Raw genomic sequence first — 14760 nt, forward strand, 5'->3', positions numbered from 1 at the left:
ATGACTAACAGTCTCCTAGTATCCACCAAGTCTGTGACCACTGCTAGTTTTTGCCAGTATTCTATGTACGGAAAAGATATTTGTTTCTCAATAAGCCCTTCTATATCTGAAGTACAAACAGGTAAATAAGTAATGGGGATACTGCTAACAGGTGACTGGGAAAAGAAGAGGTATGGGCCCTGAACTCCTTTGATCATATCTGCTCTTCAGCTTCCTTTAGAGGTTGAGATTGGTTTCTGCTCCTGCAGTACAAACCCCCATTACACACTACCCTTACTCCACCCAGCCAGTGACCTATCAGGGTTCTATAAAACACAGATACACGATTTCAATGTCACTGACTTCCTAGGAATTTTGAGTTTTTGCTTATTAGTTCAGTGTACTGGGTGGGGAAACACAACTGACTCCCATAGCTTAGTTCTAAGACTGCGGACTCCATCATTGAATCTTTGGATTAGGAAATATTTCAAAATGTTGTTGGTTTATCCACTAGCCTACGCCAGAAATATTTTCAACCACACTCAATATTCTACAACCCTGTTTCTTAAAGCTTTCACACACTCACTATAAGGAAATAGTTCTTATATTTAATCTCAGTCTTACTTTTTCAGTCTTTTGTAACAATGCAAAATAGCCCATTCTTGTAATAATTTTCCAAATACAGGAAAAAGGGTTTTCAGTCCCAACTTTCATTTATGGTCCAGAGCAGCTCAGTTTTGTCTGTTTCAAAGTGGTGATAAAAAAAAAATCTTACATTTATAATACATGCTTTCCTGGGAAACTTGGGGTTAATTTTGGTTTTAAAGGCATTTTTATTAATCTCGTAAATCATTGCAAAATCTGGAATACAACCCATATCTTAACTAACAATAAATTCTCTAAGAACAATCATTAGTGTTTACTGACAATTTTCCAGGAATATATAAATCAAATGTCTGATATTGGCAAAGCTAATTTTTTTTTTTTTTTTAAGATAACTGGTAAGGGGATCTCAACCCTTGACTTGGTGTTGTCAGCACCACACTCTTCCAGTTGAGCTAACTGGCCACCACTATATGGGATTCGAACCCGGGGCCTTAGTGTTATCAGCACCGCACTCTCCCAAGCAAGCCACGGGCCGGCCCAGCAAAGCTAATATTTTTTAAAAGTGTAAATATATATATATGCCAGATAATGCCACAGATTTTCAAGATGCACTCAATATCATCTCTACAAGATGACAGAAAGTGACATTTTGAAAACATCTGTTAAACAGCTCCATCTAATATCACGGCTGCTGAGGTTTCTGACTCCTCCCTTCTGGCTCTTCAGTGGCCTTTCAATGCCTACTGAATTCCAGAGCTCTGTCCTCTGTACGATGATTCCAATTCCAGGGAACAACTTCTGAAATGAAGCTATAGATTGTTTGGTGGATAATAAGCCAAGAAGGAAGAGGGAGGTATTGTGACTTGGAGAAGGGGCTAACATGTCATCCTTTGACAGAGAAACAAACTTAAAAAAAAAAATGATGGAAATGAAGAAAGAAAACATGTAGAAGATGAAAAGAACAGCAATAGAGCTAGAAATTTCCAACACGTAAGAAATAGAGAAATGAACTTCTAAAATGCTAAAGAAAAATCTTGTAAATGTGTTTTTCTTAAAAGATGACAGTCAAGGGGATCTTAACCCCTGACTTGGTGTTGTCAGCACCACGCTCTCCCAAGTGAGCTAACCGGCCATCCCTTTATAGGATCTGAACCCATGGCCTTGGTGTTATCAGCACCACACTCTCCCGAGTGAGCCACGGCCGGCCCTGTAAATGTGTTTTTCTAATGTGCTTTTCACGTTAAAATAATCCAGTTTTAAAATATGTGAAGATCATTAAAAATTGGAACTGTAGTACTTTCAGGCCTGATTATACCAAATGTCTTGTCGCTTACATAATCTGAAAAACAACCCCACAGTTTTAGAATGAACCATTGTAAGAAAATTATCAAAATAAATCAATAAAAGCTAGTTTTGACATAATGGGGCTTTAATTACTTTGATATCTATTAGTAAATAAACTTAAAAATCTGGTATACTTATTTTCATTGGCAGAGTTAAGCTCTCATTTCCTTACATATTTAATATAATGTTATCTTAAAGCACTGCAAACCCCAACATTCCTAAAATGACAAGCTCAGTCATTAACCTTGAAAGAAAACTAAAGCCAGTTCAGATGATCTGCGTTGGCTTGATTTTAAAAGAGTAGCTTTGGGAAACTAAATGTGTATATTTTCAACTAACACTTTATATGGGCTCAAACAATTGTCAAATTTAAGAAAAAAACATACAAACCATTTCCAGCAGAGAACATCAGAGTATATGTGATAAAAAAATAAACAAATAAATGGGTCAAATTTAATCCTCAAATCTTAAAAGACAGCACTTCTGTGATAAATAGATATAAATTTTATTTTTTGGAATGGTTTAGTTAAATAGAATAAGGAAGTTTGCATAATGTTGAATAACCAGGCCAATTGCACTTTTTAATACGTCTGTGAGAGAGTAGTCATTTGTTTCTTGATGATTATTATGATTACTTCATATTATACATTGTTCTAGGGTAAGCTCTAAAATGTGTCTACAAAAATTCTAGTTCTATTTGTTTTCATGGAACCCAAACGATTAATTTGACTAATTTTTAAAAGAATGAAATGACCAAAAATAAAAAAAAGGAATGACAAAATAAACTAAAAACATTTCTTTGTATATTGCTTAGAAAGTAAAAGTCTTATTTCTGTCTCTGCCACTAACTATGCAACTGTGAGCAAATCACTGAGTCTTAGTTTCCATGTTTGTAAAATCATAATTAAAGTGTCATTCCTATCTAGAGTACAGGACTGCTATAGAAATCAAGTAAGACAGCCCACCATGTCAGCACATGAATTCTTGATGAATTAATTAATCAATGGGGCAGTACTTTGAAAATTAAGCCATAAATAAACGTGAGATGTTATTTGTATCAGCACAACCATAGAATCTATATTCCTAGAAATTTAAGGAAAGGTAGAGAGTTTTATGGGGGATGCTTGCACTGTGGTGGTGCCATATTTTGGGCCCCTCACATATATATTTTGGGGATAGGGGTGTGCAAATCTTCACTTTGGCCAAGGCCACAGACTCTATGAAGTCATATAAGGGAATGTTTTTAATATAAAAGAAATAGAAAGTATTCTACTCACCTGCTTTTAAAATTAAGAACAGGAAATACAGAACTTTATTCAAGAAATATAAAACAGGAGGCAGCAGAAAATAGTGGAAGGAACATGGAACTCTCTAACAGTAAGGAGACTTGAGCTCTGGTTACTGTCATGCCAGTAATTAACTGCAAAGCTGCAACATCTGCCAAATGAGGGGAGTATATTAGAAGACTTTTAGAGTCTCTTCCAAGTCAAAACATCATAGCACCAAATGAAATATAAAAAATAATCTAAAATATGCTTTGATTTTTCTATGTTATGAACAATTATTGGAAAGGGCAAAAACAGGGTACTGAATGAGAAAGATGGACAGAAAGAGAAAGATCAATGAATGGTAAGGAAAAAACACGGAGACCAAGAGGCAGACACACACAAATTCTTCCCCCAACTCCCCCCGCCTCTAGAAAATGTATGAATAAAGAGACAAAAGAAAAACACACACTAACAAAAAGACATTCAGATACAGAAGTAAATATGCACATAGAGACTTTGGTGAAGTAATGCTCTTATTTTGTTCATCTTGAAACTTTTAAACACGAAACTACAAAAAAAATTTATGTAATGTTGTACTTTTTAAATTAAAAGGCATAAATGGAACCAGTTCAAGGCAGGGCCTCATAAGCTAGATACAATCAAGTTGAAGGTTGAAGATTACCTACTTCTGCCATATGCTACTCATATTAATTTGAAATCTCACATCCCTGGGTCATTTCCAACCAAACAAGCCAAAGATGAATTTTCCTAAAATAGAAAAGTATCCCAAGAATTTTTTTATAAATCAGGGCTTAGCATTACTTTGCTTCCAGATAGGCAGGATTTAAATATTTTAACTTTATAGTTACCAACTAGGTAAAGTGTAAATCCCACATTGCTATTTCAAGTCCATATTTGGGGATTTTCCTATTAATCTCTGTATTGTGTAGAGGGCACCAGAAAATGCAACTCCAGAATTCCCCTTTGATTCTCTCCCAGATGAGGCCTATCCAACCTTCTTGCTTTTCTAAACTCTGAGCCTCTACAGGAATTTATAGATTGAGAAGCTAATTTGTACTTCGGTACTAATCAGCATACAGAAGAATAGAGGGGTCTCTACCCAGTTTCAGGCCTGCTGTTGCAGGATGGTGCGTAATCCCCACTCACTGTGAAGACAGCCCGGATTAACAAGAATGGGTAACACACAGTCTCCAGATATTTATTCCCAACTCTGTGAACAATCTGCTAGGAACTCTGCAAAATTACATGAATTTTCACATTTGAAGAGAGAAAACCACTATTCAGACCTCTCTTTGCAGGATTCATAGGAAGCTTTTCTCTCTTGTAGACAATAAGAGCTAGGGAGAAAAGAAAAGAAAAAAAAAAAAAACCCACAGGATTTTGCTGGGTTTTTTTGGCTTTAGCCAAGGTCTTGAACCTTTCTGTAGTTCGGTTTCTCTGTCTATGAAATGGAACTGAAACAATCCCACTCCTTCCCAACAAACTTGATGTTGGAGAAATAATACAGCAAATATAAAAGCACTCATAAGTCTTTGAAAGATGGGGGTTAGACCAATTCAATCCAAATGACTGACACATTCATCAATAATAATAATAATAATAATAAGCACAAGAATTCATACAGAGTTTAACAGTTTATAAAACATTTTAAATGTATTATTTCTTTGGTCCTTATTACAAGGTGTGAAAAAGGGAGGCCATTTCTTTATGTCATTGGACAGATGAAGAAATTGAGGCCAAGAGAAGGAGAGTGACTTGTCCAAGATCAAACAGCTACTTAGTAACAGGACATGTCTCCTGACAGGAAGTCTAGTGCTCATTCTAGCACTCCTAACTGTATATGTAGTTATTGCCTATTTCCTTTTCATTCCTGTCCTCCTCCGAGTGAGTCTTGCTTGGAAGGAGGCCTCTAATTAGCAATCAGTTTTCTATTTCTCATTTATAGTTATAGTCCATCAACTATTGTAAAGACTTTAAATGTCTTGAAATTCCCCTTCAGCCAGTATCTGTGAACTCTATGTCTGTTTAATTCCTGAGTCATCCAAGCACTAAACCTTCATTTTGAATACCACTATTTATAAATTTTGCTATTTCTCCTTATCGTCACATCACATCTGAGCCACAGATATATCCTCTAGGTCTTTCTTTATATAGTGTCTTCATCAACAGTTTCTATTCATCTATGGTATTTTTATGGTGTTCTTCATTGGTATCCCCTCAAGCCCTTTTGTAAGTCCTTGAAACCATGATAGACCTAAGTATTCTTACAGTGATTTATTTCTATAAGAATCTGCTAAATCTTTGAACTCGGAGAAAATGTGCGAGCAGACTAAGGTAATCTCAAACAGCGAGTAAGAGTTCATCCTCTTTAATTCCTATTGCTCAGTTTCCTTTATCAATGTTATTTATGTTGTTTTCCTCAAATTCCTAAAAAATGATGAGGAGTTGGCTTTGTTTTTTGTTTGGGGGGGGGATTGGTGGTTGTTGTTTTTTTTCCTTTGCCCACTTTCAATGTTTCCTCTTTGGGCCAGAAATCTCAGCACTTAGAATGGCCAGAGTATCCTGGTATGAATAATTCCACTGAATGTGACCACTCTAAACTATGCTGAGCCATAAGACCAGGGCCCACCTTTCCTATGGAAGTCAGAAGAAGAAGGGACCAGGAGAAAAAAAGAACTGAAGGAATGCTTCTAAGTAAAGTTAATTCTGGGTAATAGCTCACTAGACACTGGCTGCCTTGTCTTGATCTCCAGAATCTGAGCAATGTACCCAGAAACTGCTTGTGCAGATTATGGCTTCAGCCCCAAAGAATGGAGGAAGTAAAAAGAGGAGAAGGCATATGTTATTTCATAACAGGTGTGTTCTGTGATTCTAGCCCCCAGACTAAAGGCTATAGAGTAGCTCTGAACAGTGGAGTTGACAAATTTTATTCAAGACACAGATACTGATCACCTATTATGTGTTCTGTGTTGGGGACAAGGGATAAACTCAGTTTCATGAACTCATTTAATACATTTTACAGATAATAAAATTGAGGAGGAAGGGTGACTGACACATGTCAAAGTCATACAGATACCCAGTAGTGATGATCCAATTGGAACCCGTCTTAGCCCATTTGTGCTGCTATAACAAAATACCACAGGCTGAGTAATTTATAAACAAGAGAAATTTATTTCTTTTTTTTTTTTTTTTTTTGTCTTTTATCTTTTTTCCGTGTCCGGCAACGGATCGCAACCCTCAGTGTTGCCCCCGTGCCGGACCGGGGACCGGCAACGGGATCGCAAGCCTCGGCGTTGCTCCCGCGCCTCGCTCAGCCAGTGAGCGGGAACCGGTCTGTACATGGGATCCGAACCCTCGGACGGGAGCGCCTCCGCGCTTCCCAAGCGGCACACTATCCAGTGCGCCACCAGGCCGGCCCAGAGAAATTTATTTCTCATACTTATTTGAGAAATTTATTTATTTGAGAATTTATTCCTCAAATTTAGTTCAAGAGGCTGGAATTCCAAGATCAAGGTGCTGGCAGGTTAAGTGTCTGGTGAAGGCTGCTCTCTGCTTCCAAGACGGCACCTTTCTGCTGCATCCTACAGAGGGGATAAACCCTGTGTCCTCACATGGTGGAAAGGATGGAATGGGTGAACATATCCCCTCAAGCCCTTTTATAAGTCATTAATCCATTCATGAGAGCAGAGCCCTCATGGCCTAATCACCTCCTAAAGGCCTCACCTTTTAATACTGTTCTATTGGGGATTAAGTTTCAACATGAATTTTAGAGGGAACACCATCAGTCAAACTATAGCAGAACTCAACTGCAAACATAGTACTCTGGCCTCCACAGCACAATCCCTACCTTTATGGCTTTTATAGTTCATTGGAACAGGTGGGTACATACCCAGATGACCCTAAAGAAAAAAAGACAGAAGTTGATGGGGATGGAAACAGTTATTTGGGCTGCCTTATGCACTTAACAGGATGTTATCACATTCCCTGCCTCCCTAGTTCTAAAGACTATACTGACGGGACAAATAAAGCACCCTGAGATGAGAGGAGGGTAAGGATACAGACAGATTCTCTGGATATTTGTCTATGTACTCACAGGGACATTGTCCCACCTATAGAATTATACACAGTGTTAAGAATTGTTAAGGGCTGAGCCCGTGGCGCACTCGGGAGAGTGCAGAGCTGGGAGCGAAGCAACCCTCCCGCCGCGGGTTCGGATCCTATATAGGAATGGCCGGTGCGCTCACTGGCTGAGCACGGTGTGGGCGACACCACAGCAAGGGTTGCGATCCCCTTACCGGTCACGAAAAAGACAAAAAAAAAAAAAAGAATTAATTGTTAAGAATTGGGTTAATTAATTTTCTGGGTTCTGTTTAATTTTTTTAGGGTCTCAAGAATGTGCTCAAGTCATCCATGTGTTTCCATCAAACACAGAGATCAGAGAAGATTAAACTCTACTAATCACTCACTGTAAGCCTCAGAGCAAATTGCTTCCCAAGAACTGATAGCCAAAATTTCCACCTATATGTAACATAAGCAGGGTTAGAAAATCTCTTCTTACAATAAATATTGTGTGATACAATGGAAGTTTCTCCAAACCACCCAGCAGCATCTAATAAAACCAGTGCAAAGAGCAACAACTCTGCATTTTTCTACTTTGAGTCCTGTCAACCCCCTCCTCTAGCCTTACTCCTATTACTCATAGCCTATACTGTGGTTTTAATCATGGGCCTTTTTGGAAACCTCTCTCTCATCATCATCATCTTTAAGAAGCAGAGGGAAGCTCTGAATGTCACCAACATACTGATTGCCAATCTCTCTCTCTGACATCTTGGAGTGTGTCATGTGCATCCCTTTTACTGTCATCTGCACTCTGATGGACAACTGGATATTTGGGGATACCATTTGCAAACTCACCTCCTATGTGCAGAGTGACTCCATCTCCATGTCCATATTCTCACTTGTTTTAATTGCTGTTGAAAGATCTCAGCTGATTGTAAACCCCTGTGGCTGGAAGCCCAGTGTATCTCTTGCCTACTGGAGCATCACACTGATTTGGCTATTTTCTCTTCTGTTGTCTATTCCCTTCTTCCTGTCCTACCACCTCACTGATGAGCCCTTCCGCAACCTCTCTCTCCCCACTGATTTCGATGCTCACCAGGTGGCTTGTGTAGAGAACTGGCCCTCCAAAATGAACCAGCTCTTCTTTACCACCTCCCTGTTTATGGTCCAGTATTTTGTCCCTCTGGGCTTCATCCTCATCTGCCACCTGAAGATTGTTATCTGCCTCCGTAGGAAAAATGGAAACGTAGACAGGCAGAGCAAAAATGAGAGCCGGCTCAGTGAGAACAAGAGGATTAACACAATGTTGATTTCCATTGTGGTGACCTTTGGAGCCTGCTGGCTGCCCTTGAACATCTTCGATGTTATCTTTGACTGGTTATCATGAGGTGCTGATGAGCTGCCACCATGACCTGATATTTGTAGTTTGCCACTTGGATGCTATGGTTTCTACATGTATAAACCCTCTCTTTTATGGCTTTCTCAACAAAAAGTTCCAGAAGGACCTGGTGATGCTTATTCACTACTGCTGGTGTTTTCCAACTCAGAAAAGATATGAAAATACCGCCATCTCCACTATGCACACAGATGAATCCAAGGACTCTTTAAGATTGGCTCATATCCCAACAGATACATAAAAATTGATACACTTAATGCTAAAGCCCTTCTTCAACGGAAGATAGAAAGGTAATGACTGGGAATAGGACAAGATGCAGAAAGAAAAAGACGGTACCAAAAAATAGCAACTTTATACCCAGTTTTGCTGTAGTCTAAGCCTGTCTGTCTCATATATCCATCCAACACACTCTACAACACACACAAATACATCAAAAGATACACACCACCCCTTTTCTCTTTTCTTAGGTGAATAACTCTAATAACTCAAACAACCTAGTTGCCATCATTTGTGGTAGAGGATGGGAGAAAGCAGAGTGGTGAGCAGCAGTGATGGCTGGGGAACAAAGTTTTCTGAACCTGTTATTCAGTGGAATATCCACAAAAGTTATTAGTAATGATATACCTACTAAAAACAATGCTATACCTCCTTAGCATTAAAGGAATTTCACTTTCAGATATGGAAACTGTAACTTTCAACAATATAACTTCAATTTATTAGTCAACTAAGAAAGTCCCCCATGATAATTTATTAATTTGTTAATAAACTAAGTTTATAAGTTATAATTATAAGTCATAACTGTTAAACATTTAACATTAAACTAAGTATTATAATTACGATTAATTCACATGCCTGAATCAGATTCTGCAGTTTATAACAGCACATTTTCTTCACTAACAATGCTCTAACAGCATTACTAGAACTGGCCACAAATTCTTTAGCACTCCAATTATGCTAGAAATCATTTACACTAGCTTATTAATGGCCAATGTACATAGAGCTTTATTAAAAAATGGCTTTTTTATTTCTAATTAATTATTTATATTATGTAGGAGTCATTATGACTCTATCATTGGGTGTGTGGGACTTTGTCAGTAGCACTTTTATAATTAGCTCCAGATTTGTTAAAAACTTCTCATATATCTATGACAAACATTTTTAAAAGATCCCTCACCCCCACAGAGTCACTTACATAGGGGAATTAGCTAGATTGTTTTCAAAAAACTATTAAGCTTCTGTTCAAATAGCCATTAGATCAGTGACTTTTAGTAAAACATTACTTGCTCTATCGCTTCCTTAGATAAACCTCTTTTACCTATTAAATCTGAACTGCAGCTTATTTGTATATTAAAAATGTAACTATATTTGCTTCTGAACAAAAGGTAATGTTTCTCTGAATACCTGTGACTTTTTTCTATTGCATTATTTTTCTTGCACATTAGCCTTCATGTTTTCCCCTCCTGAAAAATCTCTCTCTCCTTCCTCCCTCTATCTCTCTCTTTTCATTGTCTTTGGGATTTCTACTCTCTTATATAACATTTTGGGATAAATGAATAACAAAAAGCACTGTAGGACCCCCAAGTAAAATAAAAGGTAACAGTCTGACAGCTGCAAATACTCTTATCTAAAAACCCACTTCAATGGTGTCAGTTTTAGAACCCTAAAGGTACAAGACTGCAGCCCCTTAGCCCAGGAAGCAGTCAGTCTCCCTAGGTACCTTTTCTATCTCTTCTGATAGTGATTAGTCCTAAAATTGATATTTTACTTACTTGGTAAAGAGGTATCAATTCTAGTTTCTATTACTAAAATGATTCTGATCAAACCACTGAAAGTAGGAAAAGGCATCCAACTCTAATGCTGCTCCCTCCCCTCACCCAAACACATTATATCCAGTCTCCTCTAACCCTGACTCCCACCCTGCACATTCAGAAGAGATCTCCAATATATAACTAAATATTATGGGGTCTTTTCTGGCTCCATGGTAAGAGTAATTTCCTTCTATAAAGCTGTTTTGTTTTTTCTTTTCAACTTTTTTTTGAGTGCTAATAAAACAAAAGTCACTAATGGTATAACTATCAATAATAGTCTTGTATTTATTTTTACCTCAAAGTAGTAGTAAATTAAGTGTACTTTTTGAATGCATGCCTTTACCTTTAAGGGACTTACATTCTGACAGATAGGAGAACACAGGTTTGTAAGTAACTACCTAAGAAGATATAATAGAAATATAAATCAAGTGTTGTGGGGGCCTAGCAGAGGCAAAACTCATATATGAGAGGAAACATGGAAAGATTTCAGGAAAATCAGCCTCTTGTTGCAGTTTTTTAGATGGTCCACACCAACTTGGTCTACCGTTGAGCCACCTGGTGAATGAAATAAGGCCTCATCTTCTCATCTGCCTCTCCCCAGTTGCCAGATGGTCTCTGCTTAAGTGAGTTCTCTCTTTTAGGAATGTGAAACTGAAACTTCATGATGTTTGCCAGATAGCCCTGGAAACAGATTGCTCTAGCCAGTACTCAAAAAATCTTCAATCCCCTGACTTCAAATCATTTTGGATTGAGAGAAATTTCTCATATCTTTAAAAGTTTCTAGAAAAGAAGACTATTAGTGGAATGAATATGTGTTTATCTATACTCAAAAAATTAGTAAATTATTCTGAATGTGTCTGTCCAGTGAACCAGAGGTGAATTAGAAAATGCCAAAACTTCCTTGAAACAAGTCCCCTAAGTTTTCTCTCTGCCTATTCCTAAAATATCTCCAGCAGTAATACCCAGACAATTTCAAAGAAAAAGAATCAACAACATAAATTATTCAGAATAAGGGATACTCAAATGTGGTTTAAATGCATATAATGCAGATTTTTCTGCAATGGAATTTGTGATATTCTTAAAAAGGAATAAGAAACTTGATGAAGCAACATACATGAGGCCTCAACTCAAAGAAGGTGCTGAAAATGAACATCATAGTTCATCAGCCTAATTAAAAGGGTCAATCTCTCTTCATATAAGCTTTGATTTTTGTAGAATAATAAATCAAGAAAAATATATTAAGCCCTTACTATGTATTTAGCACTGTATTAGGTACAGAAAAAGTGTAAGACAGCTTTAAAGACTTTATAATCCAGTTGAAGCTTTTAAAGCCTAAAATATACCAGAGAGGTAATTCAGTCTTAGTTTTGAAGGCTTTCCTTCTTTTTTTTAATTTATGGTTTTTATTAGAGTTTACTTAACAAATAAAAACTATATATTTGCTGTGTTCATTTTTTGATATATGTATACATTTTGAAATGGTTATATTAAGCTAATTAACATATCCATCATCTCACATGATTTTCATTTTCCGTGTGTGAACATTTAAGATCCACTCTTACTCTCTTAGCAATTTTATTTATTTTTAGCATCTGGCCACGATAGGGATCCAAACCTGTGACCTTGGTGTTATAAGGATGAGCTCTAACCAACTGAGTTAACTGGCCAGTCCTTCTCTTTGCAATTTTCAAGAATGAAATACATTGTTATTAACTACAGTCACCATGATGCACAATAGATCTCTTAAATTTATTCCTCCTGTCTAACTGAAATTTCGAATCCTTTGACCAAAATCTCCCCAATTCCTCCAGTCCACCCCAAGCTCTTGGTAACTACCATTCTATTCTCTGCTTAAGTGAGTTCAACTTTTTTTTAGATTCTACATATAATTGAGATCATGCAGTGTTTGTCTTTCTGTGCCTGGCTTATTTCACTTAGCATGATGTCCTACAGGATCATCCATGTTGTCACAAATGACAGGACTTCCTTCTTTTTTAAGGCTGAATAGTATTCCCTTGTGTGTGTGTATATATGTATAGGTTGATTCCACATCTTCACTGTGGAAGCAGAGAGAGCAGAGAGAGAGCCAGACAGACTCTCATCTTCTTTTAAAGCCCTCAGAACTACGCCCCTGACCACCATTTTTAATCCATTCACTACTGCATGGTCCTACAATCCAATCACCTCTTCAAAGCTCCACCTTTCAATTACCATAAGAGGATTTCCCACTTTCTTAACAATCACAGAGGGGGCTAAGCTTCTAATACATAAAACTTGGGGGACACAATTCAAGCTTCAATGAGTTTTGGAGGGACATAATTCAATCCGCTATAACCACCAACAGCGTACAAGCATTCTGAAGGCTTTCCTTTGGGCTAGGTTAAAAGCTGCCTAAAAGAGAGTTAAGAGTAACCGAAGACAGAGTTAATATTAAAGGAGGACTCAATTTATTTTTATACCTATACATGAGAATACACTGAGAAAGAGAGAGGGAGCATCCTAGGTGGGGGGGGGGGGTTGTGAGTATTTCAAGACTCATATGTCCAGGAATTCCTAAAATCTTCCCTGAAGGCACCCCCCATGCAATAGAAGTGCTCATGCAATGAACAATGAAAGAAGAGAAGATGAACATTTCCAGTGGGCTATGGAGGGCAAGGAAGGTCTCTTTCTCCTGTTTCTGTGCCCAAATCAAACTCCTAGTTGAGGCTTAGATGGTCGTTCCCCTGAGGGGGAAGGGAAAACATATGTGGTGCTGGTGACAGGAACGCATCCATCTTGCATCTGGTCATTGACTGTTTCCTATTCTCTGTTGTGGGTAAATAAATTTGTTCTTCTCAGCGAGACTGAGAATTTTCTGAGACCTTGTCCTACATCTCTTATTCCTTCTATACCAGCCTCCCCACTGCCCCCCAGAATGTATAAGATAGGTCTAGGAAAGGAAAAGCATTAATACATACAAATTTAAAAAGTTATTTCTTAAAGAAATAAGTTAGGCAGTAATTACTTAATTACTGAATGCCTGAATGTTTTCAAACCTATATTTTATTAATTATTCAATGAGAGCATAAAGACATAATCCACAGAGATTACAGTAATGTCAGTAAGCCATGAGATCTTCAGTCCTTAAGGATTCTGCTTAAACATTTCTCAATAATCTTCTCTAATTATCCAGAACTATTAGGATTCCCTAGCCACTGCTCCCATGGTACCTTATGTATACCTACCATGTACTACCATGAAGACTTGTTTACATGTGTGCCTCACCCACAAGACATAAGTTTCTTGAAGGCACAGACTGGTGTCTTATTCACTGTAGTGGCTCCAGTGCCAAGCACAGCATCTGGAACAGAGTGGCAGGCTCAATAAATACTTATAAACTGTAGATGTAGAATAATATCTGGGAATAACAAATCTTTGCTTGAAAGTGGTGGATTTAAATAGTAACTGGGGCCTATACTCCTTAGATTCAGTATCTGAAGAAGCAGAATGCCAAACTTCCACTGAAATATAAGAGCTCAGAAAATTTGCATTGGCAGGAGGACAAACAAAAACACACCTTGGTCACAGGGAGGCTCAAGGGCAAGGTGGACTTTTATGGCTCAAATGTTCTTTGTAAATAAGAATTGTGCCAATAAAAGTCAGCTAACTGGGAAGGTCCTGGGACTGGAAGAAAATGCTCTATTAATTTCTAATAACTTCACTGACAGGAGCAAACAGCTTTTAGAAATGGAAGGCATTCCAGGGCAACCAGCCTCCAGGAGAATGGGCCTCATTATGACTCTATTAGACAAACCAGACTCTCTTTAAAAGGCCAATGCAAGGCAGAACTCTATCCTTTTCACTGAGCCAAGTTTTTCTTCTCTAATAAGGGAAAATAAAGCCTAAAAGCAAAAGTTATTGAGTTGTTGAGTTGGAGGCCATTTTCTTTTTTTTTTTTTAATTTAATTTTATTTTTATTATTTTTATTTTGTCAATATACAATGTAGTTGATTATTATGTCCCATCACCGAAACCTCCCTCCCTCTTCCCTCTCCCCCCTCCCACCCAAGTGTGTCCCCTCCATTTGCTTGTTGTAAGAACTTCAAAAAAAAAAAAAAGAAGAAGAAAAAAAAATTGTGGTTGTTATATCTTCCTCTCCCCCCCCCCGGTTTTTAATTTTTGTTGTTGTTGTTGTTGTTGTTTGTTTGTTTTTGTGTGTGTGTGTGTGAGAGTGTGTGTGTGTGTGTGTGTGTGTGTAGGTATGTGTGTGAATTGATTCATTCACCTTTAGTTCCCTCCA

The 14760-nt window shown here is 37.8% G+C and overlaps 1 protein-coding gene across 1 annotated transcript; it reads left to right on the forward strand.

Annotated features, from left to right (window-relative positions):
* Window positions 1-7796: 7796 nt before the first annotated feature.
* LOC103604118 (neuropeptide Y receptor type 6-like) lies at window positions 7797-8914 on the forward strand. Its single transcript, XM_008588707.1, is given in 3 exon segments — window positions 7797-8029; window positions 8031-8655; window positions 8657-8914. Coding segments are annotated over 3 exon segments (1116 nt in total).
* The last annotated feature ends 5846 nt before the right edge of the window (window positions 8915-14760 follow it).

This window comes from Galeopterus variegatus, unplaced genomic scaffold (assembly GCF_000696425.1).
Source record: "Galeopterus variegatus unplaced genomic scaffold, G_variegatus-3.0.2 Scaffold4980, whole genome shotgun sequence".
In the NCBI taxonomy this organism is placed as follows: domain Eukaryota; kingdom Metazoa; phylum Chordata; class Mammalia; order Dermoptera; family Cynocephalidae; genus Galeopterus; species Galeopterus variegatus.